Raw genomic sequence first — 14,407 nt, forward strand, 5'->3', positions numbered from 1 at the left:
TCAATAATTTTAAAAGTTTAATATTCAATTTTTTAGTCATTTTAACACTTTGAACATAATTGAAGGTAAAGTGACTAGTTTAATGCGCAGCATCCAGCTTCTTAACACAGCAAACAGGAGTTAGTCTCTCTCTGTTTTCACTGGAGGTAACATCTTGCTTGAGACTCTCTTCAACTAAACGCTTTTTTTCTGTGTTTCCAAGCAAATTATTGGTCATTTTGAAATATATTTTACATATTGACAATATATAATGCAGTGCAGTGTTGATTTAAAGAAAATAATCTTGAATTATACCAAGAGAGCTAAAATTTTATGGGTGAAATGGCGCCATGGGGTGACTTCTTTTCCACCCCAATGCCTTCTTTTCTTCCTTCTCCTCCACCCCCATTCTAAATCCCATCATCATCCAGGAGCCTTCTACATACACACCTCAAAGTAAGTGAACTTTTCTACCATTTTTGTTGAATTTAGGAAATTTTCGGTGAGCTGGAACCAATTACCCAAAAACCCATTGAAACAATGGTTTCGGTTTACGAACTTTTCGGTTAACGAACGACCTTCTGGAATGGATTAAGTTCGTTAACGGAGGGGTCACTGTAACTGATATTATAGCTTGATCAGATTTTCCCTGTTGACCAAAGATGCAGTACAGTACAGTACCTGAAACATCACCTGCTGTACTTTAAGAATATCATTGTTACATTCTGTTCCTCTAACCCAACAAAAAAAAAAGATAAAAATAAAAACTATAAAGTTTGCATGAGTGGAGGTTTTAATGTGTTAGAGTAGCTAGCCTATAGCACTTAGTACCAACATCTCTGTTCACTGCCAGGGTAAAATATATCTCCTTAGCAGGACACTAAATAGCTTTTGGTTTTGAATGTGTCTGGTAAAAAGAGACTAAATTGGTGTAATAATTTTTGTAAGGAATGAATAAGCAGGCATTAGAACACTTATCATTGTTAGCTTTTATTTTATGATAATTTATCAACTTATTTGAAGAATTGTTCAAAATCTTCATCACATACAGATCAGTTTCTGGGTCGTGTGATCATTGGCCCTGGAACTAAACTGTGGCTAAGATACATGTCCATTTATATGACAATTACACACATTCGTATACATTGTTTCCTCTTGTTTTATTTTACTCAATTCTTTCATCATTTTCTATATATATTTGAAATTAATATACTGCTTTTCAGAGGAAGTTCTTCTCAGGAAACATATCATCTAATTTATATTTTTTCCCTTTTTTTATCTTATCATTATCATCCTTCATTTTTACATGTGTTTTTTTTTTCTTAATTGCTTTTATGTGTATCGCTCTGTTCCTTGCTCCTCATCACTGACCCTCCTACACCATCTCTTTATCTTGTTACCTTTCCTCCACCATATAACCCTCCTTCAACTGCCAATATAACCTTCCCTCCACCACCATGTTACTTTGTGGCATCCTCAGGCAGCAGATTATGAGGTTGTAATGAGAAAAGAGAGAAATATCGAGAAGCTAAAAAGAATGCTGGATTTCGACAGTCTCGCCCACTTGCCTGAAGCTCGCAACATGACGGAGGAGGTAAGAACGACAGACAAAAGGGTTCACAGTATTGACACTAAGCACTCGTTCGTATCATGTCGGTAAGGGTGTAATGGATGATGTATGTGTTTCTGGGTGTACAGTGCTGTTATTATTGTCTTGGGTTTAATTAGTAATGTACACAGGAGAGAGCATTATTTAATAGGTGTGGTTTATTAAAGTTATTAGTCTTAGGTTTATCATGGTTTAAAGGTTTTAAATGTGTTTCTCTTAACTGAAATTGTAATCATGGTCTGCTAAAGTTCTACAAGTAATATAGTTGAGCTTAGTGTCAGAGATACACATAAAAACCAAAACCTGTTCTAAGGTTTTGTGAACATTAGTTTTATACTGTATTGGAAATTTTAAGTAATTGTCCATTTATTAGATGAAGATACCATGAATATGTAAGTTAGTTTGAGAATCAGTTGGCACCTCAGAATTACAGTAACAACAATCATTATAAACTACTGTATATAGTTAGACACAGGCTTTTTACAATACTGTATTAGAAGATGCTGAGTATAGGTATGCATAGGACTGAAGCTATGTCATAGTTTGGGAGTCCAGGGCTTTACCTTTTGAATATTGAGGTCATAGATCTGTGTTAACTCAAAAATATATATGGAAGTGCAGTACAGTAGTGCATGTACAGTACTGTATAATAGACTTCCCTCAACAGAAGCAACATATTAGTCTGTGTTAGCATTCATAATTGTCGGAGAGGAAGAGATTATGTGTTGCTATAGTCATGACCTAAGAGTTGGTCAACATGAAAGGACTGTAGGAGTGTTTTAAGGATGTGTTTAGAAGAATGAAGAAGAAATAGTCTTTTGGGAATCAAAAATATAGGTTTAGACAAATATTTGAGTGTGTGACTTACTGCATAATGCACAAGTGAATTAGAATTGACAGATATTTATGTGGGTTGCTTTTGCACTGTTTGCTTCCCTAACAATGAAGCAGTACTTGAGTTTTGTTTGTTGGGTATGGAGATTGATTGTAGGTAGTACAATATTATTGCTTGATATCTGATTTAAAAAAATTAAATGTTATATTTTTTTATATGATAAAGCATTATTTACAACATCTTACTACCGGTAATGTTCAAGTATTATATTATAATTATTTATATTAAGTTATGATTTTTATTAAATATATTTGACCTTAGATTAAATCACTTGGAATAAGATACACCTTTCTTGCTATAGAAGAATGGAAGAATTTGATGAACCTGAAAAGAAAATTATATCATAGTGAGTTTAATATGAACAAAATTATTGAATGTTTTATCAAATAAGTTTGGGGAAGTTACTATTTATTAAATGCATATCTATAATTTCAGTTTGCAATATTTGATGGTAAGCATTACATGACTTGGTTAACATGTGGTAGGGTGTACAGTACAGTAGACTAATGTTAACATTTTACACACTAGCTTCATATCAGAGTGGCAAGAATGTGGAAAGTTACTAAATAATTCTAATATGCTGTAGCTATATTGCCTCCCCCAAATAATATAGCTGGATTATAGATGCTATCTGACACAACTCACTCCTGGCTCCCTCCTCTTCAGTTGTGGTTCATTTCCTCTGGTCTGCTTCACTGTACATAGTATAATCTGAAATAATTACAGGTTGGAGATGTGTTGATTCAAAGTTCTTTTCTCTCTCATCAGTCTTTTATTGTTGTGACCCATCATATACCTGTAACTCTTCCTTCACATTGTTTGTCATTAATTACATCCGGCAGTAACGGTGGAATGCTGTAATCGTACCTTGGTTACCCGCCACGGTACGTTATTACAGAGCTACGTTACATTCTGCCGTAACTATCGACTCAAATAACAGTCATGGGTCACAACATCACAGTCCATTAACTCGGATAACAGTCAGTCGCGGGTATAAACAAAGTCGATCATCACACTCCTCACCGATCATCCCAATTGTTGCTCGTGTATTAAAAATTCTGTGACTTGTTTCCTATTGGTTGGTTCTTTTTAACACCGGTGTGAGGTGGTCAGTCAGTGGCGGCATGTGGTGCAGGGAGTATTATAAACACCATCTCTGGGTTTGGTCGGGTTATTTTTCCTGATTCACAGTTACAGTAGATCTCAACCCTTTTGGATTCTTGTCAGAGCTCCTTTTACAGTTCTTTTGTGTTTTATAATTTGTTTAGCAGTTAATATGCATGTTATTGTTGTATTGACGTGTTTTATTATTTTGCTGTGTTTTATTTGGCTGTGCTTAGTATTATAGATGTTACTGTAATTGGTGTATATTTTGCATAGTTATAATCACTTACAATTGTTACATGATTTTCTGTAGTTTAATTTGAATGGAAACACATGTTAAAGTAATGATGTGATATACTGTACATTATTGAGAGCAAAAATCTATGTCAGTACATTGGCTTTGTATTATTATTAATATTATTTTTTCATCCATCAACAAGCTGGAATTATGTGTGAAAATTCTGGGAGACATTCTGGATGTACTGTTTTCATCTGATGTGGGACCAACCATTGAAGATATAAGTTTGCTGTCCTTCAAAATGTTGGAAGCTATTCTGTCCACCATCTGCAGGATGACCCGAGATGACCCACTTATTGTAAGTTGATCACATGTTATCTCTCTTAGATTAAGAGGAAACAAAGATATAAAATCGGTGCACATTATATTTACAGTAAACACCAACTATATCTTGGTCATGAGTATCTTATATCCTTCTCTCATGGCAAACTTTTCTGGGGAATTATTTTTATGCCTCAGGGAATTATAGTCTCCCCTCGACTTACGACAACCCGGAATACGACGGCCATGGTTGTATAAAATATTTTTCACATTACTTATTCTCGAGTCCCGACGTTAGTGATCGCGCTGCGTACTAACAAAATTTTCGTTTGTAATTCTCTTTAAAATGGCTGGCAAGCGTAAAAGTGAGAGTTCTCGTGGTGCTGGGAAGAAAAAGAGACACCCATTTTAGAATTTCTATGTATTATTTTCGCCTTTTCGACTTGCGACCAATTCGACTTATGACATGGTCGTCGGGACGGAACCCCGTCGTAAGTCGAGGAGAGACTGAACTTGTATTACTGTAGCCTGCAGCAGGTCAGTAGGACCTTGTAGTCTTGTAGATCCATTCACCGAGTTATGTACATTTTGGCTACTGTAATTTTCAGCCTTATCTACCTGTGGATGTTTCAACCATTTTATTAAAGCACAGTCCGTTACATTAATGCCTGAAATACCCATTGATAATACTGTAGCTGAAATAACAGTTAGCCTTGGATCCAGGACCTCTCCCCAGCCTGGGTTCATTTTTCATAGGTTTGTACAGTGCAGTACATACACAGTACTTTGGTTATTACCCAAACCTGAAGATAAGATCATCCTACAGAATCTTACAAAGCACTACACAATAAACCGTGAGAGAGTCAAGTTCCATCTTAATGATAAAACATCAGTCCACAGTCTGATGTGATGTGAATTGGTAACTTATGAGAACTGAGTTACCATCCATCTTTCAAAATTCTCCCAATGTATACTGTATTTCACTGAATTATGACGAATTATGAGATGCTTGTTAATTCATTTGGGTAGATTTAATTAGATGAAGGGGTTGTACAGGTGGATCATGGATATTTAACCCAGAATCACTTGTTGCTGAATTGTGAAATCCAGAACTGCTAGGCAAACACTCCTACTATTTGTTTGCTTGTTTGCTACACTACTCAGCTGTTCAGTGGCTGGGGCTTTGTTATATTAGCAACTTTCAGGTTTTTTATGTTTATTTGGGATCTTTTAAATGATATAAAAACTAAGATTGTTTGGTTTGTAGAAGAATAGGATAATGATTTAAGATCTTTCAAGGCCATTAATTGTATGTAAAAGAAAGTATTTTATTGGGAATAAGCAAGAGATTTTGAGGGTCAAGGAACATATTCCTGATTTTCCCATAAGAAATTAAGTTTGATTGAGCACAAAACTCTGTAGACCCTAACATGATTCTCGACAGGGGTTTACTGTGTGCTATATGCATGTACAAAATCAGAGACTTGGAAATAGACAAATAATGAAAAATGGTACAGTATATCTTATAAGAAGACATTCTCTCATTGGTAAATAAACTTTCAGTGTAAATTTGTGAGTGCGCTGGTTTCCCTCCTGCGGCAAATGACCGAACGGCATTATAAGAACTTCTTGAACAAGTTTCAAACCTCAGATCAACTTTGCATCTTCTTACTAGACCTCCTCTTGGTTGTGGAGAACCTCGTGAAAGTACCAGTTTTTCCATCAGATTGGGCAGAGATGATCCTCCTTCAGAACAGGTTAGTCCAAATGTTTAATGTGATAAATCTTAAAGTTCCTCTTTACTCTTTTGGATATTATTTTACTTACAGAAATATCTTATACACAGAAGGTAGCTGGTTTTGTTTATAAATGAAATCGTTGTTTTTGTAAAAGCCACCACGAGTTCATATTGAGCGTCATCATCATTGACGTTAATCAGAATTTCCTAATGACAGCTGTTGGATACAACCACATAGGATGGTTGCCCCCTCTCACCACTACAAATCCAGGGTGCCAGCCCATAAAATGCAGCAGAAACCAGGGGTGGGCACATCTCTACTGACCCAGTTGCCATTATGCATATTGAAGCAAAGTTTTATGGCTGTATGCCCTACCTAATACCAATCCACAGGGTGGGAACACCTGGCAAGGCAGGGTTACACCTCTCTTAGATATTCAAAGAGGCCAACAGGCCGAGCACTATGCTGTGACTCAAACATGACAGGAGTCACCTTGCGTCTGAACAACTGTAGTCCAGGAAGCAGTTGTTCAGACTCAAGGAAAGTTAAAAAGTCTTTAGAAATGATGAAATTTGTGTTAAAGTGAGAAAAGGTATTGTCTTAAGTTGTTTACTATATTCTATTCCCACTTGTTCTTACATAAAGATGATTTAGTGTAAGAACATTAAATATGACTAATGTTTCATTCCTTATAGAAGCTTTAAATATTTTTAATACTAAATCACCAAGAAAATTTTGATGGTACACATTCTAGACTTGGACAAATTGTAGTGTAAATATGTTGTAGACCGCACACTGTAGTAGCACCTGTTATGTAGTATTTAAACATAATGATAGGTAGGCTAACCCATGCAAGCATGGAAAATGGCTTCAAAACAATGATGTTGAGGTAATACAGTACATTATTTAAATTAAAAAAAGGTTATATTTATATCATATATTATGTTATTTATGTCATAATAATATACTGTAATCTCATAGTGTTATTCCCTTTATTTTCCTCCTACAGCGTAATTGTGACAGTACTAAAACAGTGTTCACGAGTAATTTGTGAAAGACTCCTCGACCCTTTCAAAGAACCCGTATGGTGTAAATTCTTTCATTGTGCCATCAGTTTCATCACTCAGGTACGACAGAGACGTATTTCTCAACCATATTTTACATGTATGTCAAGAGGAATTATGTGAATACAGTACAGTACTATAGTTATGTAGTTATGTAGTGTTGTTTTGAACCATAAGTAAACAGTTGCACAGGACAGTATACTTTAGACTGATGTAAATAACCAGAAATAGGTTTTTGCTGTGAAAAATAATATTATACCAAAGATAATTTATTTTATTTCTCTCGAAGTTTACAATTATAATGAATGCAAATAAATCACTGAAAGTGTGCATGATCTATGTACTACTGTGTATATTCTATACTGATAAGCACGTAGAAAGAAAACACACAGTTCCCAAGCGATTGTGTGTAATAAACATCCTCAGAGGTTAATGTATATAGTAATTACTTATTTAATTTTTCCCCTTTTCAGCCATCTTTGCAACTGGAGGATTTCACACAGAGCAAGAGAAATAAAATAATTAGCAGATACCGTGATATGCGTCGAGATACTTCCTTAGATATCAAGAGTTTATGGTTCAGTTTAGGTAACTATCTGAGTATCTCTCTCTCTCTCTCTCTCTCTCTCTCTCTCTTAGCCATCGTTGATTCAGTGTTTCTCGACATAATCAGGGAGGATGTTGCTTGTCATCTCAATATTTATCTACCCCTAATCTTTCTTACCTGTGCATACACTTGGCAGTCTTTACTGGCTTCTTAAATATGACACCCCTGCTTATGTTGCCTGGAGATTACCCACCGTCAAGGGTGATGTTAACACCAATTTTTGTGGTGCTGATATGCTGGAAGTTACAAATGTATTTAGTTCCTGTAATGTATGTTTTTGTTTAAGTCAACTCATTCTTTCCTCCAGGAAGTTTAACGCAATAAGGGTTGAGTGTATACGATATTATATAAAATTTGTGTAATACAGGTATCAGTAATTAGAAATACTTGATAAGAGACTTACTTCTTACTTATTATTAACTAGGCCAGCACAAGATACGATTTGTAGCAGCAACAGATGGTAGGCAGTCCATGGTTGGTCCATTCCTTAAGATGACAATGTTGCCTGACGTGGAGCTTCGTAAAGGTACCATACCCATCTTCTTTGACATGATGCAGTGTGAGTTTTATTCATCACGAGATCAAGGGAAAGATCTGCCTCCAGACATGGCTCGTAATAACCAGAAGAATAAGGGGAAGTTTAATGAGGTAAGCACAGTTCTTAAAGAAATACAGTACTGTGACACATTAAAGCAGCTAAGAACTGTTTATTGAATTTTCAAGAGTCAAGTTTAACAGCATCAAAGTCACTAACAAGTAACCCACATTCAGTTATAGTATCTAATCTAGACATTTGTTTCTGTTTTTTGTTTCTTTAATTTGATCATTGTATTTTCTTTTTTTCAGTTTGAGAATGAAATGCTTGAGAAATTAGACCAGCTTGTGGAAAGTGGTCATGGAGACGAACACTACCGTCAGGTGTTCCAGAACATCATCGGTGCACTGTATGAAGACCATGCAACTATGAGGGAACCCGGCCGCAAGTTTGTCAGCACTGTTACTAGACTGATGGATCGACTTTTACAATACCGTACCATCATGAACACTCCTGACAACTCGGCAGAAACACGCATGAGTTGTATTGTTAATCTCTTGGTAATCATAATGTTCTTATTGTTCTTTTACATCAAAAATTGTTCAATGATATGTATACTGCATATATATATATATATATATATGTGTGTGTGTGTGTTTGTGTGTGTGTGTGTGTGTATGTGTATGTGTGTGTATCCTGGAAAGGATAATTAAAATTCATTAGAGGTTACCAGCTAATGTCTTTAAATTCTTTTCCAGGATTTCTACTCTGAAATAAATAGAAAGGAACTTTACCTCCGATATGTTTACAAGTTGTCTGAACTTCACCTGGCTTGTGACAACTACACCGAGGCCGGCTATACCCTGCGACAGCATGCCGATCTCTTGCGCTGGTCCTCAGACCCTCTCTCTGTAGCACTCCGATCACCTCATTACCTCAACATTGATCGTCACGACGAGCTTAAGGAAAAGCTGTACGAGGAGATTATTAGCTACTTTGACAAGGGAAAGGTGAGTTGTGTTGCATCTTTGTGGCGGCTGTGGATACATGTGATCATTCTCTAACACACCCCAATTTTTATAGTGTGTGTGTGATGCCTTTTCAGTTAACTTCAGTATAATCAAACAAGTCTACAGGTTGAAAAGCTTGGTAAAGATTTAAGATTTGTGTTGCAAGGGAGATTTTAAGGATTTAACTAATATTTAATAAGGGTCAGCTAATGTAGTAGGGAAGAAAGCTAGAGACAGAATTAGAATTAATGCTGAAACTTGGGCCATTGGCTTGTGTATCCAATTAAGAAGTAATGAATAAGTGTGAGGATGAGGAGAGTGAAGCTTTCTTCATATTTATCTGTAAAAATTATGTTGAGAGTAGAAAGACAACTTCTAGAAAACTTTAAAATACACTGTATTATTTCTAAATTGTGGAAGTATTATTAGTGAAAAATGAACAGTATGAATTTCAAAGTAGATGGGACTGTACTGTACTGTACAATACTTGGAAAAAAGTAATTAAGGAAGCATATTTAGTAATACAGTGTTTTGAAGGTTCATGTCTTGGTGATAGAATGAGCAATTTCAGAGTGAATCAAATACTGTTTGTCCTGAAGTGTGTAAATTAATACTGATGGGAACACCTGCAGCAGCAGCAGGATATTTCGGAGAAATATGCCACACTGCACTTTGGTTAAGTATTATAATGTATTGTGTGTGATTGGTAAAAACAGCCCAAAAACATTTAGAGTGGACGCACTGTGGTCTGCAACCCTCAAATATGAAGATGGTACCTTGATTGATTGATTATTCTTCAACAGATGTGGGAGGATGCAGTCAAACTGTGTAAAGAGTTGGTGAAGCATTATGAGGAAGTGATCGTCAATTACGTCAAGCTATCCGACCTCCTGAACCGTATGGCTGGCTTCTATAGAAATATAATGAATCCACAGAACCTTCGTCCCGAGTCAGAGTATTTCAGGGTAGCTTATTATGGACGAGGATTCCCGGCTTTTCTTCAGAATAAGGTAGAAGTAATGTTCAGGTTTTGTTCCTGTGAAATTTAGGAAAGCAGAAAGATTGATGAAAGGTTATGGTAGGCATATTGATAGAGCATGAAGGAAAGCAGTGATGGTTGAAAATTAGTAAAGGAAGACATTTTGCTCCATCTTGCCATTGTGTCCTTATTCTGTAGAAGTGAATAGATACTGGTAGATACTTATTCAGTAAAATCATCATAAAAGTTTACATTGATTCAGACTGTTTATAAGCGATGCAAGTATACTGTAGAGTTCATCATATACTGTATATAACATGGATACGGATTTCTGAAATTGGATAGAATAAGCAAACGGGTAAATTAATGGCAGATACGGTTGTTGTGATGAGTAGAGAGTTGTGTAGCTGGGGAGAGAGTAAATAGTGAGAGGTAATGTTGTATTAATCTTTTTGTTCGTAGTCACTGAGTTTTTAAACAACTGTTGAATACAATGCAGGTGTTTGTTTACCGGGGAAATGGGTTTGAGCGGTTAGCCGACTTTACCTCACGGATTCTGGATCAGTTTCCTAATGCTGAGCTAATGAAGAAGCTGACACCTCCAAGTGATGAGGTCAAGGAGTCACCACAGCAGTGTAAGTTGATGTTGAGATTGTTTTATGTCTCCATCCATCTGTTTCTCTTAATTTTGTCTTATTTTTTGTTTTGTTTTGTTTTCTTTGACCAAATATTAAGAACTTCAGGAAACTACACAAGTTTTGAACCTCTTTGGTTAATATATGTGATTTTTGAAGGAAGCCTCTGTTGGAGAAGGAAGCTTCTGTTGGAATTCCCCATAATTTACTTAATTATAAATCTCATAACCCCCAAGAGGTCATTCTTTTATTTAGATTGCTGATTAGGATATACTGTTTGCTATGTGCCACCCAACAAGGCTCCTCCATCAGGAAGCAGATATACATGCAAAATCAGTGTTCATTATAAAAGATTCTTACTTCAAGAGTTTCAAATACTTTTTCACTCTTGCAGGATGACTTGGTTTGAGTAAATTCTCGTCAAAAAAGAAAAAAAATATAGATTCATTGTTAGAAGACAGGTACTGTACTTAATTAAACAGCAGTGAGCTGCCAGACAATAGGCTATTTTTGTACGATCCCTTAAACAATCTTCAGGCAGTCCTATTGGTCTTGTTTTCTGATGATGTAGCTACACATTACCACTAGATCAAAATACTGTAATAAAATGTATAAATAAGTGAGGTTTGACTGTAACACATCCTCTAACATGAATTCTTAATGTCTTGACTTCCAAAACTGTGTGTGGGCCAATGGCTAAGTCATTTCCTGTGTCAACCATAATTCTGTACGTGATGATGTTTAAGTCTTAGCATGTGTGGAACAGTTACCCTTATCACATATGAAAGTTTCTGTTTTTATGTTATTGTCTTTGTAATGTTATTTTAATTGATTGGAATTATAATAATTTTTTAGTAATGAAGTTTATTTGCATTTATTTTTCAGTCCTGCAGATCAGTAAAGTTGACTGTGCAGTACAGGGTCAAAAGCTCTTGTCTACTGCCGTCGCAGAGCAAATACGGAGTTACTATCGAGCAAACCACGTCAAGGTCTTTACTTACTCTCGTCCCTTCCATCGTGGACAGAAGGATCCTACAAATGAGTTTGCCACATTGTGCATTGAGAAAACAACACTAACAACCTCATACTCCTTACCTGGTATGTTGGATGACTTCATTATCTTGTCATAAGAATTAAGGCAACTTTTATGAATATTAATTTACGGATATTGTCTGTGTGTGTGTGTGTGTGTGCACGCGTGTGTGTGCGCATGCGGTTGTGTGTGTGACTCATTTGTGTAAGAATAGGCATATACTCGTACAGATATTTAGTGACATGATTATATTTGTAGACTCAAGACATTACAACTTACTTCCATAGCTTCATCTCTAATGGTCATTAAAAGATGAACCCTTTACTGTACCATTACAGGAATCCTTCGGTGCTTCCCAGTTATTAAGACTAGATCAATAGAACTGTCGCCCCTAGAGAATGCCGTAGAAACTATGTCCACCGCTAACACAGAAGTGTACGACCTGGTCAAGAAGTATTCTCGAGACTCCACCCTACTACTACATCCACTCACGAGAAAAGTTTCAGGCATGGTTGATGCTGCTGTCATGGGTGGCATTGTAAATTATGAAAAGGTTTGTTCATGATACAGGATATTCATGTTTTTCTGCAAGCTTGGAATACTTATTTGATTTTCTGCTTAAATGATTACTGTATTTAATACTGTAGTTGTGTTTAAAGTTAAATATTTATAACTTGTTTGAAATGTTATTCAATTATTATGTGTTTAATATTGCAAATTATTGTGAAATTTAGTATTTTTAGGAATTTAAGCATTCCAGGATATTAAAATTTTGGGATAAACTCAGGCATTCTTGACTCCCGAGTACATTGCGAGTCACCCCAACGATGAAGAGAAACTGGACAACTTGCGCCACCTAATCGCTGCTCAGGTGAATACTGTGCTTGTATATTTATCTTAAAAAAATAATCTTATTTTTATAATTCTTTGTTTATGTAAAAATAACTGATGTTAAGGAAGTTAATAAGTAGTTTTTAGAGATAGTGTTATATGCAGAGTGATATTCAGAGATTGTATGATACACAGTGATATGAGAAGGTTATGAAGAGTAAAGATAAGCTGGGTGGGCAAGCTTAGATTATTTTTCACATTGGATGAGGAATAATTGCATTGCACACTTTACTGATAATGGGAATATCCATTTACTGTATATGTACTACAATACAGTAGTTACATGTTTGCCTGGGTTTTACTCCATTACAGATACCAATTTTAGAAGCTGCTCTCTCCATTCATGCTAACCGTGTGACTGAGCCCGTTGCTGGGCTTCATGAGCACATGGTGACGTCGTTTAGTAAGATGAAGGCACAAGTACAAGACAAGTATGGGGAAGCTGTAAGTGAATACTTATTTCATAGTTCAATTTGATTAAGAAACTGTTCCTTTATTGCTTATAAATCATTCATATCCATATAAGAATGGGCTCAAGCAGGTTTTGCAACTTTAACAATACCTGAGTTGAAAATCTATAGCTTCCAGGCTTCCTCTATCATGTGTTACTGTACAAAGTAAATACCAGGGTAAATGAACTTGAAGAAAAAGATATGGTCTAACTTGTGCTTGACTGTACAGTACTTCAGCAGTAGGACTTTTCTCTTTTTCATAAAGCAGATCTATTGTAAGAAAACAGTTAATTTAGGTGGCCCATTGATTACCTTATCAGATTGGCAAAGCATTGCTGGGTCATGATGGTGTTTAAACCAGTGGAGCTGAAGTGTTTAATATTATTGATAATTATAATTAGAAGCTCAGGGATAAAGAGTGTGTTGTAGAGTGTGATTTACACTGTAGTGTCATTTTTAGGTCGCCTCAGTGTTAGATACACGTGCAGCACCAAGTGTAGGGAGACATTGTGTATTTCAGTGAAACACTTTCCTTTCTTAAGGACAATCACAAGTCTATCTTGTGTAGCAGTGAGAAACTTCAAAACATTTCCAGTGTCAGGTTGACATTGGTTCACTGAGAGTGCTGTATCTATGTTTGTGTCTTAACCACCACCAGACATCTCAGGGCTTGTGTACTGTAGAGTGGATGATGGTAGATAAGCTAGATGATGGTGCATGAATTTTTTGTTTCCACTTCTTTGTACAGGAGATGCCAGAGGACTTAAAAATTCAGATTCGTCCATTGAGGCTTCAGTCTCAGCTGAGTGTCAACAGTGATCAGGCATCACGTTCCTCCCACCTGTACAGTAATCATGAGTGAGTTTTGTAACAATTATATTTATTTTTGCAGATTTCATGTGGAATTGTATAATCTATTTTTTTTTCTGAACTCATCTTATTTTCCCTTTAATTCATCATATTGTGTGTATTACTTAATAGAATGGAAGATCATCAGTGACTAGGTTGAGCTGTTTCATGTTCATGGAGTCATTCATTAGGTTGTTTGTTTATTTTAGTTTGATTATTTACATATTGATTTTAGTAAAAATTTTGAACCATTTTAAGTCTTTTCCCTTGGTTAATAGTTCCTCTCCTTGCCAGGCTTGGGTCTGAAGCCTCTGTTGTGATGGAACTTTAGGTGAAAATTCCTTCTTGTTATTTAAATGTGCAGTGTAGAGACTAGAGCACCCAGAGTATGACAGAGATCTAGTAATGTGCATCTCTCAGCTCTCACAGACAGGAAGACTCACCTATAAAAGCTATTTAAGCTTATC

The 14,407-nt window shown here is 35.9% G+C and overlaps 1 protein-coding gene across 6 annotated transcripts in view; it reads left to right on the plus strand.

Annotated features, from left to right (window-relative positions):
- LOC121876732 (dedicator of cytokinesis protein 1-like) overlaps window positions 1-14,407 on the plus strand; it is a 64,945-nt gene that overhangs the window by 22,645 nt on the left and 27,893 nt on the right. For 5 of the 6 annotated variants that reach the window (XR_006090806.1, XM_042382090.1, XM_042382091.1 and 2 more), the window contains exons 20-34: window positions 1,460-1,573; window positions 4,028-4,183; window positions 5,710-5,903; window positions 6,895-7,012; window positions 7,423-7,537; window positions 7,981-8,204; window positions 8,403-8,651; window positions 8,850-9,101; window positions 9,905-10,111; window positions 10,580-10,715; window positions 11,601-11,813; window positions 12,087-12,301; window positions 12,536-12,619; window positions 12,952-13,083; window positions 13,840-13,949. Coding sequence is in view for 5 of the 6 variants with exons in the window: in XM_042382090.1 (XP_042238024.1) it covers window positions 1,460-1,573; window positions 4,028-4,183; window positions 5,710-5,903; window positions 6,895-7,012; window positions 7,423-7,537; window positions 7,981-8,204; window positions 8,403-8,651; window positions 8,850-9,101; window positions 9,905-10,111; window positions 10,580-10,715; window positions 11,601-11,813; window positions 12,087-12,301; window positions 12,536-12,619; window positions 12,952-13,083; window positions 13,840-13,949 (2,519 nt within the window). In the remaining variant the exon portion in view is untranslated. The remainder of the gene's footprint in view (window positions 1-1,459; window positions 1,574-4,027; window positions 4,184-5,709; window positions 5,904-6,894; window positions 7,013-7,422; window positions 7,538-7,980; window positions 8,205-8,402; window positions 8,652-8,849; window positions 9,102-9,904; window positions 10,112-10,579; window positions 10,716-11,600; window positions 11,814-12,086; window positions 12,302-12,535; window positions 12,620-12,951; window positions 13,084-13,839; window positions 13,950-14,407) is intronic. The other variant, XM_042382092.1, reaches the window with a different exon arrangement.

The sequence above is a fragment of the Homarus americanus genome, unplaced genomic scaffold, assembly GCF_018991925.1.
Source record: "Homarus americanus isolate GMGI-L3 unplaced genomic scaffold, GMGI_Hamer_2.0 scaffold50281, whole genome shotgun sequence".
In the NCBI taxonomy this organism is placed as follows: domain Eukaryota; kingdom Metazoa; phylum Arthropoda; class Malacostraca; order Decapoda; family Nephropidae; genus Homarus; species Homarus americanus.